Source organism: Plectropomus leopardus, chromosome 22 (assembly GCF_008729295.1).
Source record: "Plectropomus leopardus isolate mb chromosome 22, YSFRI_Pleo_2.0, whole genome shotgun sequence".
NCBI classification, from domain to species: domain Eukaryota; kingdom Metazoa; phylum Chordata; class Actinopteri; order Perciformes; family Serranidae; genus Plectropomus; species Plectropomus leopardus.
This window is the reverse complement of record NC_056484.1, coordinates 4,958,467-4,982,635: the sequence shown is the minus strand read 5'-3', so window position 1 is coordinate 4,982,635 and position 24,169 is coordinate 4,958,467. Positions and strand designations below refer to the sequence as shown.

General features: G+C 39.1%; 1 protein-coding gene across 3 annotated transcripts in view; it reads left to right on the top strand.

The window, feature by feature from the left end:
- The first annotated feature begins 815 nt into the window (after positions 1-815).
- The window catches only part of lin7a (lin-7 homolog A (C. elegans)), a 46,333-nt gene continuing 22,979 nt past the window's right edge, over positions 816-24,169 (top strand). For all 3 annotated transcript variants that reach the window (XR_006107038.1, XM_042511220.1, XM_042511221.1), the window contains exons 1-2: positions 816-856; positions 20,822-20,940. Coding sequence is in view for 2 of the 3 variants with exons in the window: in XM_042511220.1 (XP_042367154.1) it covers positions 820-856; positions 20,822-20,940 (156 nt within the window). In the remaining variant the exon portion in view is untranslated. The remainder of the gene's footprint in view (positions 857-20,821; positions 20,941-24,169) is intronic.

Here is a 24,169-nt window from a genome sequence, read left to right as displayed (position 1 = left end):
AGAATTATGATAAACTAATCCCATTATCTCAGAAAACAAGAATGCATAAAATTATTTAGTTTATTTAGATTTTTTTCCATCCAAATCTCTTTCAAAATTCTGAGAGTAATCCTTAAATTCAGATTTCTTTTTTTCGAAAAAATAGCAGAATATTTTTTTATGAAAACTTCTCTCAGAATTCTGAGACAATCTCATTAATTCAGAAAAATTAGAATTTATAAATTCAGAAAAAAAATTAATTTTTTTTCTTCAAGTGAATGCATCACACTTCTGTAGATCTGTGCATTTTATTTATCTTTTTATAGTAGTTGACATCCAATCAAATATTCAACTGCAATATCATGACTATAAATAAGAAATTCAATTTATATAGTAATGAGTGTTAGAAATCAAATTTCTCAAAATGCGAGAAATTTTTTTTTAAATGTCTGAATTATTTCTGTATCTATTTTAATTTCCACGACGGATTAGGCAAACAGTATGTCAAGAAAATCTTGTGCCATTTTTTTTTCAGTGGTGGACAGTCTGTCTTGTCTTTATCGTGATAAGATGGACATTCGTTTATTTATCTATTATTTCGTGCGTGCGTTTGTAAAGCTGCTGCTCCTGTTCAAACAAAGCCAGGTTATGAGGATGGAGGTAGATTAATCCCCCTCCCAACCACTCCCAACATCATCCCCTCATCTCTCTCTCCCTCTCTCTCTCTCTTCCTCTCTCTCATCATCCCCTCATCTCTCTCTCTTTCTCTCTCTCTCTCCCTCTCTCTCTCTGTGATGCTGCAGCTCCTGTAGTCTCTCCAGTCTCCAGTAAACAGCAGTCATGGCGACAGTGGTCCAACCGCTCTCTCTGGATCGAGGTAAGACGCTCGGAGCTTTGCAATTTGTGCTCGTCATCTGACGTTTTGCCAAACTTCGGCAAAAGATCTGGCAACCCGGTGTACATCCAGGTGTTTGTGCCCGACTCGGATTTCCTACAGATTGTTTTTACGGGTCGGTATTTCCTGGCAATATGAGCTCGCGCTATTCTAAATAAAAAAAAAAAAACGTCCAGCCTGTCCGTTCCGTGCGTGCATTTTGCAGAAAGGAGCGCTCGATTTCTCTTGAAAATCATTGCGGTGTCTTTCTTTAATTCGCCGTCATTTATCTGACAAATGCACATCCTTGCATCGCCAACAGTGCGATTCATTTATTCCTATCTATATTATGTAACGTGCTCAGTAATATTATCCTGTTCGAGATCGTTTTTTTGCGCTTCGTGTGTAAAAATAAAGCCTCAGCTGCTGTTGCACGATTATCTACTTTGTGATATAGGAGACAACTTTTGTATTTGGATTGGGCAGGTGCAACCCAGGCAGGTTGGTGCCTTCACGGGAGAGCAGTTGTCTTTTTTTTTTTCTTTTTTTTTTTTTTGCACTTGTTGGAAATACACAGTATGCAAGCAAAATTGCAGTGAAAACCTATAATGATATATCATTGAGATGGTGGTTACACAGCATGTTCTGCTACTGCACCACAGGTAGTGTTTACTAAGAGCTGAGATAGCGTGTGTAATTGTAGACCATGTGACTTAAACACTTATTTGTGTATCCCCTGACCTCATTCATATGGTAGTAATGCCTCCAGGATTCATTTTTGCATAATTGTTTTCACTCTCTTCTTAAAGAAAAGAGCTGCTATAGTATAATGCATTTTAGCATATTTCATAAAGACCCTTGTAATAATATCATAGCAAACCCACTGGGGGATTTTATACAGATCTTAGTACAAGATGCCCTATATACATGGAGAACAGAGTCACTTAACCGTTTGAAACCTATAATTGACTTGATGTCTTTCAAAAACATGGGAAGAAGGCAAAAAGCAATGAAAGACAAAATGACCCCAAAATGTGCAAGAAATTTGTCAAAAAACCTCCAAACAAACCTGAAAATGAGTTAAAACTAGTTAAAAAACAAACAAAAAGGAAAAATCCTCTTATATATGATGAGTCTGTAGCATAATTTTAAATATGTATGATAATTATAAATATAGTTTTCCCTAGCTTTGTTCTTTTTTCTCTAGCTTTTTAAAAATCATTTTCTAAACCTGCTAGTCTCTTGAAATTTGTGAAACATTTCTTACCAAGATGCCTATTACCCTTTCCCCATGTTTTTAAATGACATTGCACCAATTTGTTCAGGGTTCAAAGGTTTAAATACTTGTAAAAAGTGCCTGAAAACAGCACTAGAAAAGTGCTCCAGGTTTCAAAGGGTTAAATCCCTACACTTAATTGTTAAAGGGAAAGTTCAGATATTTTGAAGTGGAGTTGTATGAGGTACTTACCCATAGTCAGTGTAATGCATACATTAGATGTTGGTTGGCATGCCCCAGTTTGGAGAAGCAGACAGGATTACTGACATTGAAGCTAAGCAATGTACTGCTGTGGATGGGGGGCAGCAAAAAAAAATGCATTTTAGCCACCTAAAAACATGTCTCACACCCCAAAAAATCTGTATCATTTTAAATGTATGCTAAATTGAGAGTATTTTCACTCTTAACCTTCATGTCAGACATCCTGTTGTGACGAGATAGCTGTTAACAACCTCAGTTTTCTGACAAAACTTTTGTCAAAGCCACCAGACTCCATCAACAAAAACAGTAATTTTAACTCGCTGAACACAGGAGTTGCTGGTCGACCACTGCCTCCATCAGTTAGTTAGCTTGTGTTATTGTGTGACTTTGTAGAATCTAACTAACCCTTTAAAATGTCAAAGTCACTAAAAAAAACCCACAAACTAACTAACTGACTGAGGTAGCGGTAAATCAGCAACTCCCATGTTGAAGACCATATATATATATTTTTAAATTTAATTTTCTTTTTAAAATTATGTTGCAGGAAAAAAATAGAGAAAATACTTTTTTCAATACTTTTTAAGGTAATTTTTATGTTTTTTCTATTAATTATAGGAAATTGTATTCCAACTTTTCTTGCTAATTTTTGGGCAATGTATTGTTAAATTGCTCATCACCTTCTCTCCATGTTTTTTAAATAAATTAAACCAATTTGCTTTGGCTTCAAAGGGTCATATCACTGTTTCTCTCAGTGGAGTCTGTCTATGAAGAGGAATGTAATGACTTAATTTCTCAGTTGGAAATCACTGTCTGCCATTAAGATAAAGCAGGTCAAATATCCTAAATACATTGTACACCTCAACTGATACTGATTTTTTTAGGTATTGCTGACCCCATCCACTGCAGTACAATGCTTAGCTTCCATGTCAGTGCTCCTGTCTGCTTCTCCAAACTTCTAAACTAATACTTTAACCCTATGAAATCTGAGCAAATTTGTGTGCCTTCTTTCAAAAACAAAGGAAGAAGATGATGAGCAACAAAAAAGGAAATGACTTTAAAATTAGTAAGAAATTAGTAAAAAGTACAATAAAATTACCTGAAAACTAGTAAATAAATTAAAATAAGATAAAAACAAGAAAAAATATACTTAAAAAAGAAAATGACCCAGAAAAGTGCTTATATTTTTTTAAATTACATAACGTAACATACTTTTAAACAGAATTTTCCCTAGTTTTTTCTCTTTTTCCCCAAGTGGTCTTTTAACCAAGTTGCCTTTTTCCACATGTTTTTGAAAGAAATCACACCAGTTTCTCAATGTTATAAGGTTGAAATACTTGTGAAAGGCATCTGAAAGGACCACAAGAAAATCTTTGTCACTCCATATTTTCAAACGGTTAAAGTACTTATTTCTAGCCCACAAGTGAAAAATTCCCGGCCTTACATTCAGACCAAATGCATATCCAGTGGTGAAATGTAATATTGCGCAAGCCTTGCGTAGGAAACGGATGCTGTCAAATATCATGAAAGGAGAGCTATTTCCTCTGTGCCAAGTAAAGCTAGCATCAGCTCCCCAGTCACTTCCAAGCCACAGGAGGTGACTATAAATACACTTAATCTCGTGGGAGCATACATTATTATGTGGGAATTAATCTGACTGCTGTCATGTGTTATATGGAATCCAAGTAATTAGCCACAATTGATCATTTTCGGGATTTTTTTCTGCTATGTGCTTGATTGAAATTTGTTCTTCACTAAAGTTCATTGCTCGTGGGCAGTGAAGCTTTACTGATGCACAATCTGCAGGGTGAAAAAGTGCTGTACCACGCAGAGTTAATGAAATGAGTTTAAGATTGCAGGCAAACAGATAAACAACCCACACAAATCATCCTATAGAATCATTTTAAAAAGGGCTTAGCTGTGCTGATAAACAGGCTTTTAAACACTGACGCTAAGAGGAATATCTTTCATCTTGGTAAAATGTCAGTGTTCAGCCTTATCTGATCTCAGTCATTTGCTGGGGCAGCGATTCAGACGTGACCTCAGCCTGAATACAGGGGGGCTGGCTGATCCATATTCACATGCTGTGGCTTGAATTCGACCAGTCAGCGGCTGGCAGCTGAAATGGCAGTGGCAGTAATAATGATAGTTTCACACAGGAGCCGTCAGAGTAAGAGAGAGAGGTGACGTTACAGGCTCTCTATTTTCAGCTGCTGCCACTTTGGAGAAAACACTGTAATTGCTAATGAAAAGGTAGCCCCGTCTCGCGTTGGGAGTCGCCTTAAGCTGCCGAGTTGCTGAGTTTGTCACACACATACACACACACACACACACACGGCGAGGAAACGGACAGAGATGTTCATTTCCAGAGCTCCCACTTGGCTTGTTGGGTCACAGCAGGATGAAAAGATCCTACATCACTGACCTTCCTGTTATTGTCGGAGGAAATGGCTGTAATAAGCAAGCACCAGCACCCTCTATCAAGAACAATGGGTTTGAAAGTCCCTGAATATTTTATAAAAACCAGGCTGCATTCTCAGACGAGCTGGCATTTAACTACAAATAGGCAAGTCTCAGACTTGACAGCTTTTGGATGTGAAATAGTGAAAGCAGAGGTCATCGGGGGAGTATCTCAGTTGCTGTTGGTCGAGCAAATTTGTCAGAAATATATAGAGAATGAGTGAAGGTAGATTTGCACTCTTTTGTCAAAAGAGAGATCGTCTGTGTACAATAAGTGCAAGTTGTAGCAACTGCAAACAAAATTACACTAAAACGCCTTTCCCACTGCACAAAAATCTACAAACATCCTCTAACATCTGGCTTTTGTATGTAAAGGGAAACAATTGGCATTCACTCCCAGAACAAAGGACACTGCAGTATTCATTGGTATTTATCAGCTCCAGCACTCAAACATGAGTTTGACAGAGAAACAGGTATAAAAACAGAAGTAAAGACCTCCATGCACTTTTCACTGTGTACTAACCTGTTTTCTAGTGTTTTAGTGACATTGATCATAATAACACACCAGGATATAAACAAAACAAAACAGAAAGGTTTTGTTTTTTTGCATGCTGGCGTAAGCATTTAGCTCAAACCACAGCTGCAAATAAAAAAGGTTGTACCCTACATTGGTTTGTATCATATCCTACATAAATCCACACACAACGGTTCCTATGATACCTTATGACTTAGCGCCCCACTTACGATGTTACGTACTTAACGTGAATCCACCACCTCAACCTGCCCCCTTTACAGGACCACTTCCTTCTCTGCTCCCACCAGTGCACTGGTCACATGATTATTCCCAAATACGTGGGTTATACAAAGATTACTGGCTCATGATTACATAGGATATGTATGAATTTTGGTGCATTACTTTTTGTTGGAAAACATACACACAGTGCATGAGAACAGTCTGGAAAGGCATTATTTGCCATAGCATCATGTGACCTATAAAAGCAACAAAAGTGTTTCCATTGCAGTTGTGCAAAATAAGGCTTTTTCAAATGACCAGAAATACTACCTCATGTAAGCATAAACATTGCGGTACATGGAAGTGTTTTCGAAATTGACATGTTTTCATTAGGCAGATTTCATATTTGCAGTTTTAATTTGTGCCGTTTGAGGGTTAATGGAAACACACCTAATGAAAAAGTCAGCTCATGTACAACATCACTTTGGAAACGTTGATATGATACGTATGAATTGTACAAATGTAACGTGTAAATGGTTTACAGAATCATACAATGCCAACATTTTGTTCTGGCGACTGGGCTGTTACATTGCTTGTTCTTTAATAAGTTACTTCCTCCATTTCCCAGAATGATAAGCCAAAAATACAGCAAACGACTTGTTGCAATCATCTATTGGATATACAGGTAGAATGAGAGAGCGACAGCCTGGCGATGCCTTTGGAAGAGCAGAAAACCTCAGTATCTTGTAACTGCATAATATTCTGATCTACAGCAGCTGGTTTCTCTACAGTGTATTGTTCTCTGTGAATGTGTTGCTCATCGCTTCAAAACCACAACTCTAGAAAGAAGCTCTTACCCCTTCAATAAAGGCTCCTTTTAGTTCTCTTTCCTGTGTGTCAAGGTTTAGTGAGTCTCTCTACAGTTTATAGCCTCCTGTCTTAATGGACTGAAAGGAATATCTGCAGCACTCTACTGCCCCAGTCCTTGTTTTCACTCTGAGGGATCACGGCGAGTTCACTGACTTGAGGCCGTACCTTATTCCCATCACATGTTCTCAGGCACACCAGCAATCCAGGGATTAGCGGGGTTGCTGACAAGTTTACGTCACTCATAGCAGTTAATATCTCAACCCACAACTGTTTAATGCAGAAAAAAGGTTCTTGGAGTAACTGACTGAACTTAAACCCTTTGAAACCGAAGCAATGGGCTTGATTTCTTGCAAAAATACAGAGAGAAGGCAATGAGCAATGACAAGAAATGGCACAGAAATTAATAAGAATTTAGTAAAATGTTACAAGTAAATTGCTGGAAAGTAAGGCTAAAACAAATAAAGAAATGAATAATTAAATATTTAAATAATTAAATAAATAAATAAAGGAAAGGTGAAAAAAAGAACAAGAAAACCAACTCAAGAAATTGAACTAAAAACTAAATTAAATATAAATATATAATATATATATATATATATATATATATATATATATATATATATGTTAGGATTTTTTTGCCTTAAAAAAAGAACAAATCTAATAATGTCCTCGCAGCTACTATTTTTTAAAGTAATTTTCTTGTCACCTTTTACTATTTATTTTCCTATTTGCGGGACATTTTGGACATTTCAAGTTGCTCACTGCTTTTTCCCCTTGTTTTCAAACCAGTTTTCTCAGGTCCCAAATGCATGTTAAAGGCATCAACAAAACTGATTTCTTTCCCGGTTCTAAGCAGTTAAGGGACGCTTGGCAGCAGAGTTGCCAAGGGCACAAAGGACACTTAGGTCAAAGTGACAGTGGCAGATGGAGAGGTCTTTTCAGGACATTGTATTCACGCCTGATAGCATCTCTGAGTCTATAAAGGAGTCAGAGAAAGGTCAATGAAGCAGAATTTGAAAGGAGGATCCTCAGGTTTCAGAGATTTATCACGACCGCATGGTTTAATGAGCTCAGCCTCTGATCTGGGCGTGTTTATTTACATCCCTGCAGTTTTGTCAAAATGACACTTCTAAGTGCTGAGAATGATTACACTCAGTTCTGCCACTGATATAAATTGACTAATTGTACCAGAAAACTGGAGCGCTGCCCAGTGCCAGCACATCCACACAACAATGTTGTGGAGCCTTGTCGAGCGTTGAAGCCTTCATTACGTGTCGCTGTGGCTTTGTTCAGCTCTGTGCCTTTTCTCTAATCAGCAAATGATGAGGACGACCTTTCTTAGTCTGACTGAAAAAGGTGATTTCTCTACACTGTATTCCTCCCTGTGAGGCTGCTAAACATCACCGTAAAGTTTTGCTCTGACGAAACATTAGCTAGGCAGTAAAAATTAGATTTAAAAAGAAGAATCTGGCGATATGATACATATCATAATACGGGGTTATGATTCAGTGCATAGCAATACTGAAAGTAAGGTGATATATTTCAGAATTAGAATCTGATGTATTGCCAAGAGGGTTTTCAGAAATGTCTTGTTTGTGAAAGCTAGGCTTAGGCGGTATGTAACATACCTTCATACCTTTCTGAAATTTCATCAGGGTATAGGGTAATGGTGGTATGAGTGTGCGGCGTTAACATCCCACCCCAACGGCGAGTACGCTATTTACTTTAAGCTTTTCAGACTATTAAATGCACAATAGAAACCCACAAATTGTTAAGAAAAGTAATACTTTCACACTTATTTTCGTTATTAAACACAGAAATACAACTATACACCTTTTGAACTCAACTTTTGCTCCCACTCAGGAAGACTGACAAGGCTTAATTAGCTTTGTTAACTCATCATAAAGCTCTCTGCATTCAAACTCGACAGAAACAAAATAAAACTCATCCAAACCATCTTGACTACTCTTGCTAGTAATCTCGTTAGTAAGTCCACTGTTCCAACAATCACCAGCTCAAGTTTGGTTGAAAAAAATCTTTAATTAACAAAGTTAGATGTAAAAAACATGCCCCTATTCACCACAGTTTCTCGCTCTGCCGGCTGTGTACAGTCCTGTAACTTATCCCTCCACCACTTGGTGTTTTGTTATCTTTCAGCTCATCTGTGTTTTCCATCAGTAGAGACCAGAGCTCTGGTGGTGCATGCTGTGCACTACAAACAATTACTTTAATAGAATGAGGAGTGGCTGTAGTGTAGTGAAAAACTATCTTCTGGTACACTATACACTGGTCTACAGTAATACTGTTATAGCCTGGTGAAAATCTGCTTAGCAGTAAAGCTGATTCTGATTTGCCTGATGTTGCCTTGGTTTTAGTAAATGACAGTATATTGAATCATAATATCTTTATCGTGATAAGACTGCTAGATTCTTGGCAATACGCAGCCCAGTGACAAGCCAAACCAACATCACAGAGCTAGTGGTGATGAGGGCCAATTGTTGAGTCACTTCACATAGCTTATGTCTTGACCAAAAAGTTGAAATTGAGAACATCACAAAGACTGCAGCCAATTAGCACGTACCCTCTTGGCGTGCATAAGAAGAAATAACTCTCCATACCAGTAGATGGTGGCAGTCTGTATTTGTCATTGAAAAGGGGTGAACCTAAAGATTCAAGATGCTAGTTACCCAGTTAGCACATTAACAACACAACACATTATTGAAGGAACATTAATTTACGGTGCACCAGCGGGCAATTACACAATGGTTTACTCCAAAGAGCTTGACAGCTAAAAAAATATTCTTACCTATTTTGACAGGTTTGCTTTGATCTCATGTCCTCCTGACTTTAGCCATTTCCTCACTTACATTTCACTTCTAGTGTCTGAGCTGAACTGCCAATCAGAGGGATTTCATTCACTGACAGGCTCTGCTGTCTTTGACACTTATTAGCATGCTGAATCAGCCCAAAAAGACCAACATCAGTTGACTGGTGCGGGACACTCTACAAAAAGTAGAGCATCAGATGCTAACCCACTTTCTGACATTGACTGACGGCCGCTCATTGACTTGGTGTGTCAGGGCCCTAAGGACAACTCTTGAGTGAAGCCCTTGGTACTTCAATTATGACTCCTCCTGATGGCATCCCTGTGTGCCAATCTGAGTCTCTGTACAATTTATAGCCTTCTGTCCTTAAAGACTGAAAGAAATATCTGCAGCACTCTACTACCACAGTGCTTATTTTCCCACTGAGAGATCATAGTAAGTGCATTGATTTGAATCCAGACCTTATTCCCATCGCATGTTCTCAATCACACCAGCGATGTCAAAGATTAGAAAGGTCGCTGACAGGCTGATCTCATAGTTGTTGAGATCTCAACCCACCTCTGTTTAATGCAGAAACAAAAGGTTCTCATAGTAATTGTCTTGAGGGGAAACTGTCCAGTAATTAGCGAGGATGAAGAAGACAATAAGCGCGATGTTTTCGGTCTCTGCTCTCACCGCAGGCTCCCATACGAGCCATTAGCCCTCAAGGAGTGATTTATTTGTCGGGCTTTGAGGGGATCGTCGCAGAAGGGCAAATTAGAGCTAATTCTCTTGGCATGGGACTTGTTTGGTAAAACCCTGTCGTCCCATTTTACTCATTCAGAGTGTGATTATTTCAGTTATTATAGTTTGAATTAGCTGCAGAGTTGCTAAGGGCACCAAGGACACCCGGGTCAAAGAAGCGGCGGCAGATGGTAAGGCCTTTTCAGGACATTGTATTCATGCGTGGCATTCCTGATAGCATCTCTCAGGCTGCAAAGGTGCAGAGGAGTGGAGGCGGAGGAAGGTCATTTAAGCTGAATTTGAAAGGAGGATCCTCAGGTTTCAGAGATTTATAACTCCCGCATGGTTTAACGAGCTCAGCCTCTGATCTGGGCGTGTTTATTTACATCCATGCAGTTTTGTCAAAACGACATTTCTAAGTGCTGAGAATGAATTACACTCAGTTCTGCCACTGATATAAATTGACTAATTGTACCAGAAAACTGGTGCGCTGCCCAATGCCAGCACATCCACACAACAATGTTGTGGAGCCTTGTCGAGCGTTGAAGCCTTCATTACGTGTCACTGTGGCTTTGTTCAGCTCTGTGCCTTTTCTCTAATCAGCAAATGATGAGGATGACCTTTTTTAGTCACAGCCTGATGTTAGAAGAGCTCAGAGAAATGAGTTTTCAGAGTAAAGTGCCACACACACAATGCCTGCTATAGTTGTCTTACATCAGCTTTCTCTTTTGCATTGAATTTTATTATTCCTTTTAAAAAAATATTGAAGAAAAGAAACTATAAAGACCTTTTGTATTCTGGGTGTGTGACGAGGTACGCATAGGTCTCTTTGGTTGTTAAAGCTTGTAATATCAAGGGAGAACTATGTTGTGTTTGCCTGATGTCAGAATTTTTAGCTCTTTACACTCCATTTCCATCCTCCGTTTGACATTGCGTCCACTCTAGCCAATCTCTATTGGAGAGTGCATTTGATTTTCCCTAACCAATTACTAGAAACCAGAGGTTGGAGTAAGTCACATGCACATGTCCAACCCATTCTCATTTTAAAGTCGTCAAATACTGCTGCTTTGTTAGTAATTTCTGCATAAGATACAGGCACCAAAAGCCATCTTTCAGGGCCGGATGATATGTTACAGTGCAGCATCAGTTTGTTTATGATATGGCACCGGTCAGCCAGACAGCTGGTAAGCACCTGTCACGGCCATACGATACGCCCATTGGACAACATCAGGTTGAATCGCTGCCAGTAGGGACATAACATAAGGAGCTGAAAGGGCCCTATAGGTTGGGCAGGAGTGGGAGTGGATGGTCAGACTTTTATCTGGGAGCCCGGTGTTCACGTTACACATGAATATAGAGCGAAACCTCTGTGCTTTTTCTGAAACATAACCACTCTTACCTTTGTAGCCTAATCCTAACCACGTGCTTTTGTTGAAGTCCTGGCATTGGTTTCTAGTGCTGTCCTGTGTTTTGTGACATCCAATATCACAACCTGTCTGCATATGTGGCTGCTTCCTTGTTTACTCTCACTAGTGCATTGTTTACATTAGCAAAGCGTTCCGACTACATGGATTATACAGGAATTACAGACTCATGATAACATGGAACAGACAAATTGTGGTGGATTACTTTTCCAGATAGTGTACATATGAACAGTGCATGAGAACATTTTACTAATCTTACAGAAGAAATCTAAGATGTTCGGGTCCATTAACGTCGATTGTTTTGCCATCTCGCCTGTTTTCCCCTCGCTCCCATCTGTATTATAATGCTGCCTCGAAATTGATGTCATGAGGTCATATCCTCGACATAGAAAGTCAAGTACACTGTATGTTTGGCATTCAACCCATGAAAGTCAACACTGTTGCTAGGCGACCAACAACAAAAATGCATGTCATCTTCCCACTCTTCCTGCAAACACAGCAAACACAATCCCACTGGAAAACACTATGAGGCCGATTCAGGATCTTTGACTTTGATGTGAGAAAGATAAACAGAAAGCATGAAACATTTTGGAAAATTTCGTAGTTTTTTTTAATGCTGTTTAAACACCTTTAACTGATGGTTTGTGAGCGTAAAAGTGGAGGGAAGAGCCACCATTGGTTCATTATTGAATCTCCATAAATATTGTGACTCCATCATCAGCACACAATGGAGACTTTGTTCTGAGAAAGTCTTGACAGTCTTGTAATTCAAAAAAACTTTTAGCATTAAACTTAGCTCATTTAATCATTAAGTATCACTAATGAGAATGCCCTCATCCTAAGTATAGCAGAGGGAAATTAACTGCAGACAGGATCTCTGCCGGTGTCATCGCTCTGCTTAATATGGCAGCAGTGCATTTCACTGTAACTGTATCGTGATGTAGCCTGCACACAATTTATTCGGGTTGGTGTCACAACTCCTCAAAGATACCCTTTAATTACATCTTTTCCTTTGCACAGTGCGATACCTTGTTGGGTTTTTTTTAAAGCTTTTTCGGGCAGATAATGAGAAAGAGATACTTTTTTCTTGTGTCACTGTTCTTTAAAAAAGAACTCCTCATTTAGATACAGCAGCATCAGCTCCTTTTTCTCTTCCTTTAGAGAAGAATCTGTCAAACTGCACAGTGAGAATGACCTAATTGCATACAGTCTGTTTGCTTCACAGATATGCTAAATTTGGCAGACTTTCAGCTGTCAACGTGAAGATTGAGCATATATAGTTTTCAGTGAGGCGGATGGAAAAACTTGTGCAGATGCTGCACACATCTGGACCTCCTGAATCCCCCAAGAGCATGAAACTGCAGGTCTCTGGGTTGAGATTAAAGTCAAAATATTAAAGCAGTTGAGGGATGAACTTGATTTCCCTCCTCTGTATTTTTAGAGAAACAGATTTGGCCAGGATTACTGGGAAGTCCAGTGGTGAAAGAAGAAGTATTTGACTTACGTAGCAGCTGAGTATGACAGAAAGAAGCCTCACATGCACAAATGAGTTGCAACCTGGTGGAGAGCTGAGAGTCAGGGGTTGATGGGAATATTTGGAGCAGCTGTGCAGCTGGGTGTGGCTGTCAGGTGATGATGAGAAGGCAAGAATAGCTCATACCAACTGCAGGGGAGGGATGAAATAGCAGGCCCTGGAATGACATGAGAATTATTAGCTGGCAGATAAATAACAGGTCAAATGTGCAGAATAAATATTTTTTTATACTAAAGGGAACATATTATGCTTTAACTTATTTTTCGATGTTCATAATTAATGCAGCAAAAGTTTCAAATACTGACGTTGACGTTTGTAAAATGATATACTATATACGAAAACTTTTTTTTTTCTAATTTTGCTACAAGGTCAGCTCATGACAGATTTCTTTATGGTCATTTGCTCCAGGCACGCTTCTGCAAGTTTTAATATGACACACTGCTACATGTAGTGGTAGGCCTGTGTTAAACATTTCAACAACAATCAGCTTATTGTTTTGGTTTTATGACCCTCATCCTTTTGATTTGGTAACTCATGTACAGATATAGCAGCCAGCTGTATACAGCAAAAAAGCTCCACATTATCAGCACCAAGCAGCAGAGAGTCAAAGTTAGCAACTAGCTGGTGAACACAGTGCAGCATTTAGCAGCTAAAGAGACAGATATTTCCCTCAGGAGTCGCTGGAGTCCCAAAAAGAGAGTGAATGTTGAATTTACATTCATCAGGTGGCCAGAGATGCAACTGCAAGTGAATGCTAATGTTGTTCTGTGTCTGCTGGATGTGCAAATACTCAACTGTCTGCGGAAGTCGGCCATAAAAACTTTAAAAACAGTATTATAATATTACAATATATTCTCTATGACACTATAGAAAACAGATTAAAAAGTCATACAGTGTAAAATAATAAACCCAGTCAACAGGATAATTGTTGTCATTGTACATTTTTGCAAACCACAGATATGTTACACTTGTACATTATTATGAAGGTGATACATTACTGTGGTTAATGTGTTAAAAATTACTATCCTGGTGGGAAAAGCATGAACATGCCACCACAAAACAATAGTTTTTGTTGTTTCTTGGTATTTTGCAATGTATTTCAATGTATTGCAATATTTTGCGATGTATTACCTTTTTTCAACAGCAAATGGAAACTCTGTTTTATCCAATAACATAAGATTTTCAGTCTATTAATCTCATTGTAGTCATTTTTATTGATGCAAAAATGTATTTAGTGGACTGAGAAAGCAACTGATTTTAATATTCTTGAAGGCTACCATAAATTTAATTTGTATTTGTTATATTTATTATTTATAATATGAAAAAAATATACTTTGCATTTGTATTGATATAATATTGCCACAAAATATCTCGGTATACTATGCTGTATTCATTTTTCACCCACCCCTGATATTTACCTAAAGTGGTGGATGCATAAAGTGAAATAATATAAAAGTTGATGTTCCATCACCGGTGAAGTCGAAGGAAATGCATGGCTTGAAATACAGTTTCTGTTTAATTATGACTTATTCCAAATCCAGCTGTATTCATGCATGTTGTTATTGCAAAGCATTGTTGGTTAGTCACGGGTGCGATCATATTTCATGTATTACCCTGCAGCTAAAGTTATTCATAGACTGCATCTAACAAGCACACCATGTGGGTGTTGAGCACATACTTTGTGTTATCTTCAACTGTGCTTCATTTGTTCTGTCAGCCTCTTTTTTCCTCTAAAGGTGCTACATGAGATGAGTGTGGTCTTTCGCCATGATTATGTCATAGTGCAAAGGGTCATCCAGGAGCTTACCCCCCCTCTCTCTTGCTGCCAGACTATTAGGTAATGTAAAATGCCTTTTCGCTGCACATCTGATTCGGAAAATCTTTTCCTGTTAATGTGACGTAACTGAGATCCCCTGCAGTTATCTCAGCATGCTGTGTCATGGAACACAATAACCCTTCAATGCCTTTTACCTCGGTTTTTTTACACCCCTCTGATCAGTCACACAGCTCATCTGATGTCCTACTTTTACACCAAGCATGCAGAGCTGTGGGTATTGAAGTGCACTCATGGGACACTTTTGCTTAAATCTGTGCGGCTCAGAAGTTAAGACAAAAACAAAAGAGAGATTTTTTTTTGCACTTTATTACGTGCTAGAAATAATCCAGCAGGCATGTGCCAGTTTTCATGCAACACTACTTTGATTTGTTTACACATTTTCTCACAACGGTATCTCCCGTGTGAATGACAAACAGTGTGACAGTGAAGCAGAAAATCTTCACAGACACAGATTAGACATCACTGGAAGCAGTAAATGTGCCACTACAGTGCCGGCAGACATTTCATTACCTCTGAGCTGCACCGTTTGAATGAAAGAGCTATATGATAACCACTTATTACCATTCATTTTGTAGACACCTGTAATCACCTTTTCTGTGTCTCTGTGCTTTTGCATTGGGATAATACTGCATAAGGTCATAAGACATACACTGGAGCAGGCTTACAGGATTCAACCAGAAAGGCAGAAAAAATGTTGGTATTTCTGCAAACCACAGATATGTTATTTTTGCAAGTTATTACAGTAAATAGTTGAAACCCTGAAAGTTTACGTTTCTGACAATGCTGCGGATAATGTGTGGTTAGGTGTAGACTCAAAAACCAGTTGGTTATGATTATGAAAATATCATGTTTCGGCTTAAAATACAGGGGTTTTGGATACAATCCCAGTAGGAAAAGCAGCAATGTCTCATAAAAAAACAACTGCTTTTAGTAGCACTGATTGTGCTGAAAGAACAGCAATGAGTCGCTACAAAACACCCACACTTAGAGCATAGAAAGAAACTGGAAACACAGACAGGTCACTACAAATCTGTGACATATAGGTTGCCACAAAACACCTAGGTTTGGAGCCTAAAAAGCAGCCAGAAACACAGCATGGGGTCATTACAAATCATCCACTTTTAGAGCCTAAAAAACAGCTGGAATCACATAATGGAGATGCAAAAAACACACATTTGCAACCTAAACAGCCAATGGAAACACGTACAAGTTGCTCCAAAACACCAACATTTTGAGCCTAAAAAACCACTGGAAACACTGACAAGATGCTATACCACACCAATGCTGCTTGGAAGGTGTCTCACCTAGGTGACATGTCATACACCAATCCCTTCGACGCCCAATGACAAAGTCAGCTATTATACTTCATCACCGTAGAAACATTGATATATATATATATGTTAGACGGGCAAGTGTAACATATTTGTGGAGTAGAAACGGACAATGCCAACATTTTCTTTAAGCGACTGGGCTGCAGCATTACAGTTATCAAAATAATTGTAACACATAATTGAGCAGCTCCTCTTTTTGATGCAAAACTTTTGCAATTTACCCAAATTCAAACAGAAAGATTATATCAGGAAATGAGCAGGCATCACTTTTGATCAGCGAGATGAAAGCACCAGCAAAAAATGTCTGCAATATCAATCTTTGAAGTTAAGTTCCAAACGCCTAGTCAAAGTCCTTGATGTGGATAAGGAAAATGGTGCTAATGAGCATGTGAAGGCGAATAATGGCAGAAAGGAGGGGAAAAAATATTTCCTGGATGGCCCTTGACCTCTGTTTAATGAGAGAGAAATGCTTATAAACCTTCCAGACAGATGCCCTTGCTGCTTGGAAATGTACCAGCTCATTACAAGCTTTTACAGAATCTGTGTTATATTCCTATACGAAGGCACTGGGGGCAAAAGCTGAGCCACACACCTTGACAGGAAAAAATTAATATGGCATAGTTAGCAGAAAATACGCTTTTAAAAACACAGTATGGTGGATTTGTTTCTCAGATGATAATAGGGAAAGTGGCTATAACATGGATGTAGAGAACTGCAGCGTTTGAGACAGAGCGCTGTTCATTCCTATGAAAGTTGCTCAGTTGTGCATGAAGCCAGAAAGGTTTAATTTCCAGGTAGAAAATTACCCAGATCAAGCATTACTAGCATTTTGTTTTCATCCTCCACCCACTGAGTCTTGGGTTCGCTTACATGAATTAAAGTTGGAAAATAACTCTGGATTCAGCCATTAGTAAATTTTACACCATTGAGGACATAATGGTTTAAATAAAGACTATTAAAAGGGGTACTTTACCAGTTTTCAATCACTGCTGTTGTTTTTCCAACTGTTTTTTTCTACTTTGGCTTCAACATAGTGCCAGATTATGATGAATCATCTGCTCCAGGCATGCTTCTGCAAGTGTTTACATCCATAGCCTACACTTCTATATGTAGCTACATGCTAACATCAGGAAAGCATATCATCTTGGCTGCTAATGTTGTTAATTTTTTCTCAGTTTTGAATCATATTCTTGCTGGAACATGTTTGTTTGTGTTTAGAAGTTTTTTTTTTAATTCAATTTCATTTTAATAGTAGAAAATGCTGCTATAGGCTACTCAGTCACAGCCCAGCTGCAAACACACTGCTACATCTAGTTACATGCTATTGTCAGGGAAAAATTGAATATTGGTTACTGATATTGCTAATTTCCTCCCGATTTTGTATCATATTCCAGTTGAAATATGTCCAGTTGTGTTTAGAAGCTTTTATTGGTGATATTTCATATTTTTCTTTCTTTTTTTACAGTAAGATATCACTTACCCCACATCAGGCAGGTTACGGTGAGCAGGAACAAGAAAGCAGATAACAAAAATCCAGACCAAAAATGAAGACAAACTGACAAAGAAGCACTAAGCACTAATTGGGGAGGTGAGAGCAGGTGAGCTGACTGCAGGAGGGGCAGGTGAAATCAATCAAGGCGGAGCAGACTATTGCTAAGGAAGGAAAACAAACAAAGACAGAAAAACCAGACATAATGCATCAGGACTGAACCTACAAAATAAAACAGGAGACAGACTAAACATAAATTAATACATGAAACAAGGAAAAACAAACGGACACTCAAGCACAAAATAACAGACTACAAACAGAAAGCAAAGGATCATAAGTGGAACATGTCCAGTCATGTTTAGAAGCTTTTATTGGTCATTTTTTATGGGAGAAAGTCCCAAAATACACTGTCATCCCCTGGCTGCAAGTACACTGCTACATGAAGCTTCATGCTAACATCAGGGAAACATGTAGTCCTGGTTGCTGATGTTGTTAATTTTTCCCTGATTTTGGATCATATTCCTGCTGGATCATGTCTATTTGTGTTTAGAAGCTTTTATTGTTAATTTTAAACAAGGAAAAGTACTGCCATATACAGTCACTCCCCAGCTGCAAACACAGGTCTACATATTGTTAGGGAAACATCTCCTCTTGGTTGCTGATGTTGTTAATTTCTTGCAGATTTCAGATCATATTCTTGCTGAAACATGTGGTTGTGTTTAGAAGCTTTTGTTGGTGATTTTAAATGAAAGAAAATGCTGCAACTATCTGTTCCAGTTATTCCCCATCAGCAATCACAATGCTACATGTAGCTACATGCTAATGTTAGGGAAACATTTAATCATGGTTGTTGATGTTGTAAATTTCCACTTTTAGATCATATTACTGCTGGAACATGTCCGGTTGTGGTTAGAAGCTTTTTTTCTTACAATTTTTAATGAGAGAAAGTGCCTCTATATACAGTCATTACCCGGCCACAAGTGCACTGAGTAGCTACATACAAACATTAAACACGCAATCTTGATTGCTGATGTTTATTTCCCCCCTTTTTCCCTGCTGAAACGCTGACCAATCAAAGCAAACTTGGCTTTTTAGGGAGGGGATTTAAAGATAAAGACACTTTAACAGAGCATTGCAGACAGAGGGTGAATACAGGTGTTCAAGCACAGACAGTTTGAAGAAAAAAACGTGTTTTTTGAACATTAAAGCATGTAAACATGTTCCAGTAGAAAGCCGAAATACTCCTGTATGAACCTTAAAATGAACACAATAGGTCTTTTATTTCTATTTTCTCTACACGAACCTGTGACCCTCCACTCTGAGCAGAGTGTTTGATTAATGGCTGATGAGCATCATCATGATGACTCGACCCGCTGCCAGCTCTAATCTGCCAATACAACTCCCGCCGGACCAGTTCTCGCGAGCTGTAACCGCTTTCGATGGGAACTGAACTTGCAATTTCAAGCAGATCAATATAATCCTCAGTGCTTTATTACAGAGTGCTTAAAATAGAAACCGGCATTTGATTTCTGTGCTCAATGCCAACCATATGTAGCATAAGAGGCAAAATGCAATAAAGGGCACGATCTTAGTGTGTTCCATTTTTCCTTTTTATGGCCTTAAACAGTATTCACACAGTCATAGCTGGAGTCTACTTCTTTTCTTGTCTCCCACAGGTCTGCAAACAGTAAAAGCTCCTCTGTCTGCGGTCTGCTTTATTGAGTTTCTCCCATATTCCCAGAATTCAATATCAGCATGTGTGTGTTTGGGTGTGAGTGTGATGCATCTACGCACAATTTATCACTGTGTACTGTGAAGAGAGACACTGATGCAGCCTTGTAGTGAGAAACTGATTAGTCAGTTTGGATTTACTCACAGCTCGTTAGATATCAGACACCTTTTTTTTAAAGGTATATATTCCCTTCAGATCTGCACTTGTCATTAGAGCTGCACCCAACAATTATATCCACTGAAGCTTGAACTTATTTTTGGCATTTTGAGGATCTAAATTGTTGTATGATCACTAGGGCTATTTGTACACTTGATTGCCACACAGGTAAACATGTCATGCTTAGTTGTTTGCCTCATTTTTATGACATACTGTACATATTGATGTACTGGCAGGTGCAGCTGATGCAGAATACATGTACGGTAGTCGAGAAAATATGGACGCGTCTGTTCAGCATTGATCGATCCCTGTCGGGCAGCCAAACGCTGCTGGAGCTGTGAAAGGTTTTTTAAAAAATGATGCCGATGTTGCATGGTGGAGTGACATGAATCTAAACCAGCAGCACAGCTGTCAGTCAGATAAGGTGTGGGCGTTCTGTTTGCAGGTGGAAAATAATGTTCAGTAAAATAACTTCATAAATTGTGGAATGGGAGAAAGTCAAATTGGTTTAAAAACATTCTAAAAACTAACTTTGTGCCTTTTTTAACCCTTTTTTATTGGGTATATAACAATTTTATTAGAGGCAAATACTACCGCTTGGCCTATATTTAAGAAACTATGGGATATGTTAAAAAATAAATAAATATACATTCATTATTGTTATTATAACCTCAAGTACAAAAAAGATTTTTTCCCACTGCTTTTTTTTTTTCAGTGAGGGGCATAAAGGGAGCTTGTGGTGTGAAACTTTAAGACAGTAAACACCACTGCTCCACTGTGTAACCGTACCAACACCTCTCTCTGTGTGGTCGCAGTTCTCTGGACACACATGCTGAATAAAACATGTTATTGACCCAACAGTCCAAGTCCAGTGATTGAGTACCAAATCACTTCCCCCTCCCTCCATTATGTATCTCTATTTGGCCTGCCAGTTTCAGAGGGCAAGAAATTAATCAGCCAAGCTGGCGGACTTATTCAGCTCAAGCTAATTAGGGGAGGAGAGCTCAGTAGACCCCAGAGTCACAGCCTCTAACTTAAGGCTTACGGTTTAGTGTAAATGCTTCGTAATGCCCGCCGGTGCCTACTCTTAACAGGAAGTGTTACCTTTGAACAAATGAGTGCCTGACTTATTCCCTCTCTCCCTCATTCTCATGCATATAGCTGAGCCAATGCAAACGATCCATGGATGGGATAGCTATTCTATCTTTCTTGCCCCAGCTGGCCTTGACTAAGTCTATTTCCATTATCCCACCCATTGATTCGCTCCAGCGCCTGTGCTGTTAGTGTAATTGAATGGGGCATTTTTTTCCCCCCTCTGTCCCATGGCATAAGTCCCCACACACATACACTCACACCCATTCTCTGTCTCTTTTTTGCCAGATGTTGCCAGGGCCATTGAGCTGCTGGAGAAGCTGCAGGAGTCGGGTGACGTTCCCGGTCATAAGCTCCAGTCCCTGAAGAAGGTCCTTCAGAGCGAGTTCTGCACAGCCATCAGAGAGGTGAGTCACTGCCAAGGGAGGGAGCCGCTGGTCCGTGAATACCGACATGACTCATGTCTTTTCATACTTTTTCTTCTGGGAGACTTTTTATTTATTTTTATTTTTCACTTTTTATATGATGACCTTTCTTGTGCGAGCACTCCTTGTTGCAGTGCTCCTCCAATCAATCATCGTACTCGCTGCTGGGATGTTTTTTCCTTGGAGTTGCTGTTGATGAAGCTGTTGTTCTTTCGCTGGTTCAGTTATAGTTGCTGTGTTGTCAAGACCTTAAAGGAATACTTCACCCAAAAAATGGCCATTTTTATACCAATTACTCGTCCGGTGTTACCTTGACTTAAATAAGAAAACTTTCTGCTTCTGCAGTGAACAGAGAATCCAAAAAAGGTGGCTATTCTTGATAAATAGAAGTAAAGGGGGCCAGGTTTCACAACAACCTGATCTCAAATTATTTTAGGAACTGAACACCCATAGATAGACTATATTTCATTTGCTGCTTAGACAGTTGTCATTTTCAAGCTTCTGGCCTTAAAATGTCAACTGTGTCGGTCCAAAGCTAGCAATGACAGTTGCACCGTGCACCACTTTGTTTCAGGTGTAAGATAGGGCCCTTTATATTTCTGTTAGATGTGTTAAGTGCCATCTTTCTTATTACCAGAATATTGCGTAAGATGTAAATGTCCCTGTCTGCAAAACTTTTGGTTGTGGCCAATACAAATTATAATATAATTAACCATGCAGCCTCCTTCTTTTGCATGCTAAAAGCTGTTAATATAGTTGTTCATGATTTGGCTTTCCTGTAGGTGAACGATAACACTAGATGTTGTTGCTGTGTGTGCTCCCAGGCAAATACTGATGCCTGGAAACTTAGCAGAACAATACACGGGAGGAATTATGGCTCTGAAACAACGAAATTGTAAATTACTGTTGTGTTACATCAATCAAAAATGACTGCGGCATAATGAAAATGTCAGAGATTATTGCTCTGCCTTATTACTGCTGGAGCCGAGCAGCAACACTGAATTTCTGACTGCATGAAAAATTCACACAGAACATTTCAATAATCGGGAGGCCAGAAAACATTATGAGCATTTCATTAACTTGAAGGTTTGATAAGCTCGTTACACTGAATTTTAATTAAGCAAATCACTGTTAGAGATTGGTTTTAATCACATTTTACAGGGACGGAATAAAGTGTGAAACGCAAACAGAGGAGTTTCTCTCCTCCTGCTTTTGAAAGCTTTGATTCAGCAGCCACCCACTGATCCATCATCTTAACACCATTCATCAGGAGGACGGGGTACAAAACAAACAAGAGCGTTCACTCTTACATGACACCACTACACATGCTGATAACAGCAGATCTTGTGTATTTAGTGTCCTGTCTGTTGTGATATACTGCAGCAGCACCCAGTGACATGTATTTGTTAAGCAAACACAGCTTTGAAGAGCGGAGAGACAGATGACAGACGCCATGATGGCATCCGTGCTGCAAGTTAATTTGTAAACAAAGTCAACATGTAATTTGTCCTGGAATGAAAGCAGACGTGATCCGACTGTCGTTACGTTGTAAATTATAGGGACGTTAAGTAAGATTTTACTGCTTCAGAGCACAAAATAATGATAATGTTCTAGAGTATTGATCTGTATCAGTGACTCAAGGATTTGTAGGCCAGCTGCTGAGATTGTTTCTTCAACTCTTTACCTTTTGTTTGTCACTTCGATATTTATAAGGGGATAAACGAAATAGCCTCATGAAAAATTTTATGTACCGTCACAATTTCAAACACTGCTACAAAGTAATGCACTTATATTTTGATTAGATTAAAAAGCTTTATTATTCCCCTTTGGGAAATCTCATTTTCCACCATAACAGCTCATACAGACATTCTCAGTTCACAACAAAACACAATGAATAAAATAACAACATAAAAATCCCAGCCAGGCACCAGCATGGGTGTTTTGTAGTGACCTTATGCTGTTTTTCCAGCTGAATTTAAGCACCAAACCTGGGTGTTTTGTTGCAACCCATCCATGTTTTTCTCGCTGTATTTTTATGCACCCATAGCTGTGACTCTAGTGGCTGTTCAAGCACCAAATGTGGGTGTTTTGTAGTAACCCGTACCTGTTTTTCCAGCTGCTTTTGAAGCACCAAATGTGGGTGTTTTCCTAGCCTTTGTGCTTAAATCTAACAGTGTTACACACACTGTTAATCGTGAAGACTTACAAAGTACAAAAAGTACAAAAAGCTTTAACATATCTGTTACATTACAATGTGTAAATGTAACATATTTTATGTTTTGAAGATATATACAATGCCAAAAAAAATTATTTACTGATGGGGAAGAAAAAGCCATTTGAGACACAATTAACACCAGAAAGGTGCTGCATCTAAAGACCCCATCTAAAAGTAATTATTTTGTCTTCTCAGCATATTTCTCATAGAAACTCATTAGAAACTTTTGTTTACAGACTGTGCCTCATTATAATAATGAAAAGGTCACCAACGCTGGCAATGACACCAATTAGGAGAAATGGCTTCGGACAGAGCATTACTTAAAAAAAGTCTGACATCATGAAAAGTGACAGAAAGGAAGACAACACTCCTCTCACAGGGTCCAGCTCTGCTCTGGCTCTCGCGGGGAAGCTTGGCACATCCTAACACTGACTGCACGTCTGGCAACCGGCTGAGTGATCTCAGCGCCAGTTACTGGAGTGCAATGACAATGATTCTGAAAAACCTCTGAAAAGGGCTTCAGCAGCAACAGCAGCAGATGCCCTTTTCTAAGAGGCAAAGATGCAGACCACTTCTCCCACAAAGAGCTGGCTAAACACAGTCACCAGGGAAACCATCAGAGATGCTCTGGGATTAGTGGCTGCAGAGAGGCTGACTGTGGTTTATGGTCGATTACAGGTTTGTGAGAGCTGATGATACAACAGCTTCTTTGTGGTGCTGAGCCAGCTGGAGGACAGGTTGTAAGTGCAGGCCGTTGCATACTGTAGATTATTATTGTTATTAGCAGAGCATTAGAGGAGTTGTTGTGGTGGAATATCGCACTTCTCAACAGCTGTGTCCTCCAATGCTGCGGCTGCAAGACAGGCTCGGAGAAGAAAGTGGAAAAGAATCTCAGTGGGGAAGCAGCAGTTAGGGCTGAATGGCCTGATGTGCACAAATCTTTTTGAATGTGTTTGTTTGTGCAAAGAGAGAGCGTTCACATCCACATGTTTCACT